We start from the raw sequence: 10,233 nt of genomic DNA, 5'->3' as shown, positions 1-10,233 counted from the left end.
TAAAGGCGTGTGCCACCACTGCCCAGCTAGATGTTTTATTATATAGAGATGTTCTACAGCATCGTAGAAGCACGTACCCTGGAAGTCTGTAGCATGGGAGCATGTGCCTGGGAAACAGGTATGGTGAAAGCAGACATGGCAGATACTGTTGTTGCAGTAACTTGTTTTATGTCCATCCTGTGTGTCACGGTGACGCCCATCCCCATGCACACTTGTGGTAGGCATTTCATTTAGGCTCAAAACGGTTCCTTAAAGCAAATGCAAAAGGGCATTTTCACATTTCAAAGCCATTCACCAACAGGAATGGCTGTTCTCACCTGGAAGAGATGCGCCCAAATGATGAAGCCTGTGATCCCCATCACAGATCAGCAAGAACAAATGGGACATGTGTGATACATTTCGGTGAAAAGAAGAGAAACTTCTTTATTATTATTGCATTTATTTATTTACTGTGCATATGTGTGCCAGTGTGTGAATGTAGCCTTCTGGAATCAGGTCTCTTTCTCTACCATGCGCTAAGGACTGAACTCTGGTCACCAGGATTGGTGACAGATGCCTTTACCCAAGAACTCCTTTCTTTTCCTAGGCAACAATAATTTTGATATTGAGAAACACTTGTAATCCCAGCACTTAAGAGGTGGAGGTAGGAGAATGAGAAGTTCAAGGTCATCTCTGGCCATCCATCAAACTTGAGGCCAGTATGGGTTACATGTGGTCTTGTCTCAAGAAAGAAAAACAAGGAGCCAGGTGTGCTTAAGTCTACCTTAACTTCCCACACTCGGGAGGCAGAGGCAGACAGATCTCTGTGAGTTTGAGGCCAGCCTGGTCTACAGAGCGAGTTCCAGACCAGTCAAGGCTATGTCAGACCGTGTCGGTGAGGTGGCTTGGCAGGGGGAAAGGTTTCATGTCTGGCAACCTGAGTTTGATCCCGGGTCCCACATGGTTGAAGGAGAGAATCAACTCCTAAATGTGGCTGTAATTTTAGAAAATCAAAATGAAATAAAACAACTGATATAATAATGATCATATTGTGGAGTTTATAAATAAAACCTGTGGACACTATTTCCCACCTTATTATACGTGTTTGTTCTATCTGGCATTTTTTAGTTGTTACGTCTCTGTTGATTTTGTAAACTGACCCTTCAACCTGGCAGCCTTGTTGAATTCTGGGAAGATTAGGGTTGCGTCCAACTTCGTAGATTAGAAACCCACTCATGGAAAAAGGTCAGAGATGGGAGCTGGGTAAACTCAGTTCTGCAAACAGAAGTTTTTTTGTAGGTAGGGTTTTGTGTGTGTGTGTGTGTGTGTGTGTGTGTGTGTGTGTGTGTGTGTGCTGGGGAACCTAGGGCCTCCTTCTGCACCACTGGGCCACTGTCTAGTTCTTTGTGTAGATACTAAAATCAGGGACAGACTCTACTACACTGGGAATCGGCAATTACTAATTATTGAAGGGTTGGGGGAAAGTGAGGTCTTTCAGATGGAAGGTCACTCCATTAAGTGGGGACGCTGTGGCATTTGTGGTGGCTTTGCCTCTGGATGCCCACCAGGCTTAGTTGGGTTGAGTCATCTCGGCTCTGACCCAGCCTTGGGTCTGTGTTTTGAAGCCCTCTCACCTGCCCACTGCTTGCCCACTGTGGTATCCACAGCATGGCTTGAATCTGGAAGCATCTAAAAGGAGCTATGGCCTGCTGTGTTCAACATCCTGCTGCTAGAGCTGAGCGGGATGCCCTGCTTCGAGGCCGTATCTATCTTGTCCTGTAGCACTGGCAAGTGCTTTCTCAGTGTTGTCCCCCTGGAAATTAAGACAGTAAGAAGGAAGCCCACGTCTGATTCTCCCCCAACCAAGGCGAAGGCTGAGAGCAGTCCCCTTCCCCCACATGGCTCAGGCCTGGCTTAAGGCCCATCTGTAGCTCTGTACAGGATCCCCACCCACACATTCCCAGGGCATGAGACGCTTCATTCCCAGATGCCTGGGCCAGGACCCATTTGTTCTTGGGACACCGGAGAGGCCGAACCATCTGCCCACACCTAATTCCTAGATGAGGAAACTGAGTCAGAGCTTATTAGCGTTTCCATGGATAGAGCCAGCCCCTGGGGACCTGGGGTGGGGGCAGGATGCCAGGACTCCACACTCAGGCAACCTGAGCTATAGGCAGAGATAAAACCCAGCCATCTCCCACCTGGTCAGCTGCTTTCCCCCCTTGCTGTACACAGACTATTGGCATTTGCCTGGAATGTAGACTGCTCCACACCCTGTTGCCCCAGCACATCTCACCATGCTCTGCCTGGCTCCACTACAGCCCGTGGAGACCTGGACAAGGGGCCGCTCTCCTGGGTCTCCTCCCCCAGGACCCGAGTCTTGAGCCCTACAGTGGTGCTGAGCTGACGGCACATTTGTGGTAACAGCCAAAGCTGTCCCCATCCAGGATTTTCCCTAGGGAGCCAGGGGTGAGCCATGCAGAGCCCCAGAGTGAGGGTCGGGTGGCAGATAGGTCACATGGGGGTCACGGGGTTGCCAGCCAGTATGAACAAGTCTCCAGTGAATGACTCCTGGTCCACTTCTCATTAGGACAGCCTGATGCTGGTTACCGGGGATTGGAAACTCCAGTTCAGCTGGGGCTTCTCATAACAGGGTGCCAGGGACTTTCCTGGGAACCTTCTTTCCTAGACACATCTCCAGTGTCCAGATTGTTAAGGGGCTCACAATGGCCTTATGGGGATCAGAGTGACAGGAGAGCCTATGAGCCTTAGAGGTCAGTAGTACTCATATCCAAAGGGGATGTGGGTAGGTGACTAGTCGTCTCCAGCAGTGCCTCTTGGCACCTCTGGTCCAGCTGGCCCAGGGTCAGGACAAGCACAGCCCAGGTTCTGAGAACTGAAGAGCTAGAAACTCTCTGCCCATCATGGGTGTTCCTCCCTGCTGTGCCAAGGGGAGTGGCAAGGACTCACCCCCTTCTGCCCCTTACTTCCTGTGTAACTCTAGCTGGCCTCAAGATATCTCTGTGCTTAAGGCAGAACCAGGTGGCCCCTGTGTTAACAACCCATCCCTGGTTTTTGATCCCACCCGCCCTCACCCACCCAAGCCTGACCTTTGCAAGGAATGTGGTCTGACTTCATTTTCTATCACTCAGGGCTAGCCCTAGACTGGGCTGGGGGAGGCTGTGCATGTGGCTGTAGAGACAGCACCAGGCAAAGAAGCAGAGAGGCTGTGATTTTTTTAACTGTGACCCCTCACCTGCCAAGCTGGAGGGAGCTGGAGGGAGAATGCCCACTTCACCTCACACTCCAGGCTGAGGAGCCTGTGGTCTGCTCAGAGCCTTCTGGGGAATAAGGGACAATGTTGCCTGGCTATAAAGGAAAATCAGGGTCAGCTCTCTCCATGGCTAGGTCCTATCTTAGAGTGCTAGACAGGACCAGCAAGGCCTGGCCTATGATTGGCACTCAGCAGGTGTGCGGGCGATAGCTGAGCAGGGCTGCTGACACTGATCATAGGTGATAACTGAGCAGTAGATGCTGATGCTGACCATAGGAGATAAGGGGTGGGCAGGGATGCTGATCGATGCTGATCCTAGATGGTAAGGGGTGGGGTACATCTGAACAACTCTCCTGCGTTCCTCCAGTGCTGGGACACCATACCACAAAGCCGATGGAACCATTATGGGTTTTTCTGTTTCACACCGAGATGCATCTTTTGTCCAAGACGAGTGGGCACCAGAATCTTGAATTGTACATAACTATAGGACAGTGGCTCCCATCTGCATCTCTTAGGATGTGGGTGTGAAAGATGCAGATCCCAGGGCCTGATGCTGCTTGTAGAGGCTCTTAAGGAACCCACACTAGGGATGACAGACAGGTCTCGAGTCGCATAAGGCTGGCTGCAGGCTACATAGTCTCCTGGGTTGAGGGAGACTTTGAGACATATTTCTTGCCTGGGCTCACCTACCCTACATATCATCTCCCGGTCCACAACTTGCTCTACCTGCTCAGGGGCTTCTTAGTGCAGGAGCCTCCTAGCCTGTGAGGTCAGGTTCCCCCAGACAATCCCTACTGCTGGGCCATCCAGGTAACTCACACACTGGTGCGTGAGAAGTCCATATTCTGATCAATGGGGTCGAGAGAGGCCTGAGATAGTCAGCTAGAATACATTCCCACACATGTTCAGGAGGGCACTTCTCGAAGGAACAGCTCTGCACCCACCCTGTCCACAGAGTCCCCGAGACCCACCCTAGAGGGGACACTGGATTGTCTGGGACCCATTTATTTACCTGCTATCCTGATCATGCCAGAGTGTATAAAGCTCTCATAGAAGCCATGTCACCCAAAGGGACCCATCTATGGAAGAGATATCACCCCTCTCTACAGTGTGGTCAGCCTGATGGGGACAAGTCCCAGATACCTCCAGCCCCATGCCTCAGGCCCAAGGGTGGTCCTGCGTAATTCCCAGCCTGAACCACTCAGTGCTCCTGGTACAAATGGGGAACCCATAACAAGCCGAGCAGGAGATAGTCCTGTCTCTTTGTCTTATGCTTCCAGTTCTGCCCTGCCCTGTGAGGCCTCTGCTGGAGGCGCCCCGCTGACTCACACCCAGTGCCCCTCCCTAGAGGAGGGCTGGTTCTCCTAGGGGCGGGCCTGGCAAGCGGTCAGTGTGGGGAGTCTGCCTGGTGGGCTCTACTGCAGGTGCTCACAGGAGCTGGACAGCTGCTTTCCCAGGACCCAAAGCCCCTTCGTTGTCTCCAAACAGTGGTGTGGGTTGAGGGGTGGGACAGGTGGGGACTCAGAGCCATCGTTATCCACAGACCATGGCCTTGCCAACAGCTCAGCCCCTGCTGGGGTCCTGTGGAAGTCCCATCTGCAGCCAAAGCTTCCTGCTGCTTCTCCTCAGTCTTGGTGAGTATGGGGTGGGCTGATCTCCAGGGAGGGGTAAGGGAACCTAGGCCTTCACGAGTTGGGACCTTGGATGAGGCTCTACCTGCCCTTTGCTTTCTCCTTGGGTCATCCGCTAGGTGGCCCGTGTTCCAGGAGGGTTAGAACAGTGAAAGGCCTGGAAAGTGGGGACATCCTGAGTGGGGATGATCCCTGGCCTCCAGAGCATAGGCTATGACACGATGGGTGAGAGGCCTTAGCTCTCTCTACACCCAGTGGGCTGTGCAGAGGGCTGGGGCCAGAGAACAGCCCGGTTTTGCCCCAGCCTCTCTTTTAGCTTTGTACCCTCTGGCTCACAGGGTGGATCCCACATCTGCAGACCCAGAGCACAAGGATGAGCCAGGTGAGGTCCTCTGGGGACAGAAGGATTTTCTGTTCTAGTCTTGGGGCTACAGGGTGGTGTTTTCTGTACTTTACACGTGAATACATACTGTCCCTTAGTGTCACCTTTCAAAGAGGGCTGTGGGCAGAGAGTGTCAGAACCCTGGCTGTAGCTGGGTCCTGAAAGGAGCTGAGTCGGGAGACAGTGGAGCCCTTGGGTGTTGAGTCCCGGGTCCCAGAGGTAGCCAGACTCAGACAATATCTGGACCTTGAAACAGTTGAGACCAAGCTCTTAGGTAAAGAAACACCTTTCTGCTGGGGAAATGTCAGTCAGACCTTGTTCCCCTAGGAGGCTACACTCCTCCATGCTGTGAACGGTGCCACTGACTTCGCCAGGTGGGTTCAGCAGCTTTTGGGGGCACTCGGGAGCCCTTGTGGGCTGAGTGAACAAGTGCCAGGCGTCCAGGTTCCCAAATTCTCTGTGTCTTGTCTGATCTCTACCCACTCCCTCCTGACCTGGCTGGCTCAGAGTTAGGAGAAGGACTGTGTCCCAGGGCCCAAGGACCTTGTCCCCCAGGCTGTCACTTGTCCCAAAGAGGGTCACGAGAACCCCAGGGTTACGAAGGAAGGGTGCTCTGGCCAGGGAGGCACTTCCGGAGGGACAGTGTTGGATTCAGACCCCCAGCCCTGTCCCCAGTCTCCCTGCAGGCCTCTTTGTTGGCTTCACATGTGAGGAGGTGTCTGACCTGAGCGTGGAACAAGCCAAGGGACTGGCTATGGCTGTAAGACAGAAGAACATTACACTCCGGGGACATCAGGTCAGTCCCCCGCTATGGTCCCCACCTACGGTATGATGGTTTGAGGGAGATACATGGTGGCTAGGAGGTTGGTGACTAGTTTCTAGAATACCACTGCTCACCCTCATGTCAACTCAGGGTCTGGTCCTGGCTGGTGGCTCCCCTCAGAGCCCCACTTGCTGCCTAAATGAGCACTAGGTGTGTGTATCTCCTGGGGACTCAGCTCTCTGGGGGTCTGAATGCCTTTCTCCTGGGCCTGCTACCTCAAGTCTGAACTGATCTTGCTGTCTCTTTCCTGGAGACCCTGCATTCATTGTCTTTCAAGGCTCTGTCCTCAAAATATGGCCAATGGTGGCATGACTCAGAATGGGGAGAGGGAGGCCAGTGTGACTAGCTTATATGGATTCAAGACCAAGACAGACCTGTCCCTGACTATTGAGGCATTGGGATGTTCGTGCCACAGTCTGTGAACAGAGCCAGGGTTCAGCCGGTGGCATGTAGGGTGGAATGGAACTGGGGTGCCCCAGACCATCCCCGAGAGCTATGGCCCAGAACATTCTGAGCTGCATGTCCTGGTCTCCCGGCAGCTGCGCTGTCTGGCACGTCGCCTTCCTAGGCACCTCAGCGACAAGGAACTGGATGCTCTCCCACTGGACCTGCTGCTCTTCCTCAAGTAGGCCTCAAGCTGGGGACTTGATCTCATCTCCCCCTTTGTCTAGCCCTGGACTATAATGTGCAGTGACTGGGCGGCTTTGTCAGGGAGGTACTTAGGGGAGTATCGTGTGTGTGTGTGTGTGTGTGTGTGTGTGTGTGTGTGTCTGTCTGTCTGTCTGTCTTGTGTGTGTTTCTGTGTGTCTGTGTCTATGTGTGTTTCTGTATCTGCGTGTCTGTACACTTATACAGTAACCAGCATACCCCTGTCTCCACAGCCCAGCCACGTTTCCAGGGAAACAGGCTTGTGCCCACTTCTTCTCCCTCATCTCTAAAGCCAGTGTGGATATACTCCCACAGAGATCTCTGGAGCGCCAGAGGCTGCTGACGGAGGCTCTGAAGTGCCAGGTCTGGAATGGTACCATCTACTAGAGGTAGAGCCAGAGCACAGAGGGGGCATGGTTGTTCCCCTGAGGCGCTGATGCTGGCTGTGTGCACAGGGCGTGTATGGATTTCAAGTGAGTGAGGCAGATGTGCGGGCTCTCGGAGGCCTGGCCTGTGACCTGCCTGGGAAATTTATGGCCAGATCTTCCGAAGTTCTCCTCCCCTGGCTGGCAGGATGTCAAGGACCCCTGGACCAGGGCCAGGAAAAGGCAGTCAGGGAGGTTCTGAGGAGTGGAAGAACCCCATACGGGTGAGTAGGAATGACAGCCTGTAGGCAGCTACACATCAGGTATCCGCAGCCAGATTGGCTTTCCTAGGGCCAGGCCTCCCCGCTGTATTTTGTCAGGTCTTGTTCCCTGGGAGGTTGCACTCCTGACCCCTCAGCAGAGGCATTGTCTGTTCCAGTTTCTGTCTCCTGATATCTACCTGGGGCCACATTCTTGGTCTCTGAGTCATGTCCTTGTTTCTGGACAGCCCCCCGTCAAAATGGTCAGTGTCCACCCTGGATGCCCTACAGAGCTTGGTGGCAGTGTTGGATGAGTCCATCATCCAGAGCATCCCCCAGGTAAGGTCCTGTTACCCAGCCCGGCTTTGAGGCTGCTGGGCCTTGAGACCCAACCCACTACGCTCCATCCTCAGGATGTCATAGCTGAATGGCTGCAACACATCTCCAGAGACCCCTCCTGGCTGGGGTCTAAGCTCACTGTCATACACCCAAGGTTCCGACGGGACGCAGAACGTGAGTCCAGAGTCATGTCTATTGGGTAGCAAACTGAGATGAGACAGTAGGGATAAGGGGTCTAGCACTGTAGTATCATTTGCTCCTACCAGTGGTCCTTCCTGTCTCCTCAGCTTGGGCAGTCATAACTTCACAGGGTGAATAGGATTGCCCCATTTTGTCAGGGGGTAAACTGAGGCTCTTGTGTCACGGCAGGTGTGGGAGGAGCCTCTGACTCTTGCCTACCCCTGCAGAGAAAGCCTGCCCTCCAGGGAGGGAGCCCTACAAGGTGGATGAAAACCTCATCTTCTACCAGAATTGGGAGCTGGAGGCTTGTGTAGATGGCACCATGCTCGCCAGTCAGATGGACCTTGTGAATGAGATTCCCTTCACCTACGAGCAGCTCACTATCTTCAAGCACAAACTGGACAAGGTGATTCTTACTGGGCTCCCATGTGCCTGCTGTATCCAGGACTAGGGCTTCAGGAGTTACTCTTACCGGCACGGACCCTTCTTCCGTAGACCTACCCACAAGGCTATCCTGAGTCCCTGATCCAGCAGCTGGGTCACTTCCTCAGATACGTTAGCCCTGAGGACATCCACCAGTGGAACGTGACCTCACCAGACACAGTGAAAACTCTGCTCAAAGTCAGCAAAGGACAAAAGATGGATGCTCAGGTAACATCTACCCCACGGGCATGCGGCCTGGTGGGGGATGCATCTGTTCCTGCTCCAAGGTGCCTTAGTGGCTTCTTCCCACAGGCGATCGCCTTGGTCGCCTGCTATCTTCGGGGAGGAGGCCAGCTGGACGAGGACATGGTAAAAGCCCTGGGCGATATCCCGTTAAGCTATCTATGTGACTTCAGCCCCCAGGATCTGCACTCGGTACCCTCCAGTGCCATGTGGTGAGTTCAGGGATCTGCACGGCTGAGTGGATATTCAGAGCTTTTTAATACCCAACATGTCCTACCATGTCTGCCAGGCTGGTTGGGCCCCAAGACCTGAACGAGTGCAGCCAGAAGCATCTGGGCCTCCTCTATCAGAAGGCCTGCTCAGCCTTCCAGAACGTGAGTGGGCTGGAATACTTTGAGAAAATCAGGACATTCCTGGGTGAGTCAAGACACACACGAGGGGCGGTCACCACGGGGACACCTCAGACCCCACAGTCATATGCCAAGTCATATGCCCCTTCCCTGGGCATACGTGGGATCTGACTCTCCAACCCCTTCTGACCCCAATGGTCCAGATGGTTGCTGAGCATAGAAGGGCTTGGGTGTTGCCTAAAAAGAAGATAATCTCTGAGAAACTGAGTGTGCTAGTCATGAGTGGGACTGTGTTGTGCTATGAGTCTTCAAACTGAGGTCTCAACACCTTCAGGTGGGGCCTCCGTGGAGGACCTGCGGGCCCTCAGCCAGCACAATGTGAGCATGGACATAGACACTTTCAAGAGGCTGCAGGTGGAGTCCCTGGTGGTAAGTGGAGATGGGAACTCATTAGGGAGGGGCTCAAGACAGGCACTATAGAGTCGCCAGGCTTCCTGGAGAGAAGGGCTTGGGAGTTGGTGGGGGTCCTTATGTGGGACCTTTTGTCAGGTAGAGCCGCAGGAGGGCCTCTTGTGAAGCAGGGGTATAGGGGGGGCAAAAAGACAGGACTTCATGAGGAGAGGTTGGACCATGTGAGGGGAGTTTGAACAGGCTCTCCTGGAAGACATATAGCCCCCTGAAGGGTCCCTTGCATATAGGAGTTGGGGTATTGTGGGCTGTGGTTTACCCCAAGTGGCACCTTCAACCTCTGGAGGCCCAGAGACCCTGATGGTTACCCTGTGCTCTGGCAGGGGCTGAGTGTGCCTGAGGTACAGAAACTTCTGGGGCCACACATTGTGGACCTGAAGACCGAGGAGGATAAAAGCCCTGTCCGTGACTGGCTGTTCCGGCAGCATCAGAAAGACCTAGACAGGCTGGGTTTGGGACTTCAGGGTGGCATCCCCAATGGCTATCTGGTCTTGGACTTCAATGTCCGAGGTAAGCTGGGCTACCCTTGGGCAGAGCTAGGGCATGGGGCTGGGAATCTGAGTCCCCTCCTCTCTTTGCAGAGGCCTTCTCCAGCGGAGCCCCACTCCTTGGGCCAAGATTTGTATTTGCATGGATTCCAGCTCTGCTCCCAGCTTTAAGACTGAGCTGAGACCACCACCCACAAGGCTCCTGGTCCCAGCTCTACTGGGGCCCTTTTGACCAGGAGGGGGTGCCAGGGGTCATTGCCAAAGTTTGAGGACCCTTGAACTCAATAAACAGTGGCATATGCCCCCTTGAGATGTCCTGTAGTGTTCCTAAGACAAGAGAATGACTTTGGAGTTTCTTGTGATCATATAAATACAGTTCC

At 53.7% G+C, this 10,233-nt stretch overlaps 1 protein-coding gene across 2 annotated transcripts; it reads left to right on the top strand.

The window, feature by feature from the left end:
- The first annotated feature begins 4,641 nt into the window (after positions 1-4,641).
- On the top strand, positions 4,642-10,163 carry LOC110338316 (mesothelin). 2 transcript variants are annotated; one of them, XM_021221638.2, is made up of 16 exons: positions 4,642-4,887; positions 5,223-5,266; positions 5,594-5,640; positions 5,942-6,062; positions 6,629-6,714; positions 6,971-7,100; positions 7,193-7,386; positions 7,611-7,701; positions 7,776-7,875; positions 8,109-8,287; positions 8,377-8,532; positions 8,617-8,759; positions 8,837-8,964; positions 9,232-9,326; positions 9,689-9,875; positions 9,947-10,163. In XM_021221638.2, exons 1-16 carry the CDS (start codon positions 4,800-4,802, stop codon positions 10,033-10,035), a joined length of 1,878 nt encoding a protein of 625 aa, XP_021077297.1. In that variant the 5' UTR covers positions 4,642-4,799; the 3' UTR covers positions 10,036-10,163. The 2 variants fall into 2 exon arrangements, with proteins under 2 accessions (XP_021077297.1, XP_029388961.1); XM_029533101.1 differs by having other exon boundaries at positions 4,775-4,887; positions 8,377-8,759; positions 9,947-10,117.
- The last annotated feature ends 70 nt before the right edge of the window (positions 10,164-10,233 follow it).

Source organism: Mus pahari, chromosome 21, assembly GCF_900095145.1.
Source record: "Mus pahari chromosome 21, PAHARI_EIJ_v1.1, whole genome shotgun sequence".
Taxonomy (NCBI): domain Eukaryota; kingdom Metazoa; phylum Chordata; class Mammalia; order Rodentia; family Muridae; genus Mus; species Mus pahari.
This window is presented reverse-complemented; position numbering and strand designations above follow the sequence as displayed.

Bases quoted from the DNA above. Each gene is read 5' to 3' on its own strand.
- LOC110338316 (XM_029533101.1), top strand. From the start codon at position 4,800: ATGGCCTTGCCAACAGCTCAGCCCCTGCTGGGGTCCTGTGGAAGTCCC. The intron at 8,288-8,376 runs GTGATTCTTACT...CTTCTTCCGTAG, and splicing joins TCAAGCACAAACTGGACAAG to ACCTACCCACAAGGCTATCC. The intron at 8,965-9,231 runs GTGAGTCAAGAC...CAACACCTTCAG, and splicing joins GAAAATCAGGACATTCCTGG to GTGGGGCCTCCGTGGAGGAC.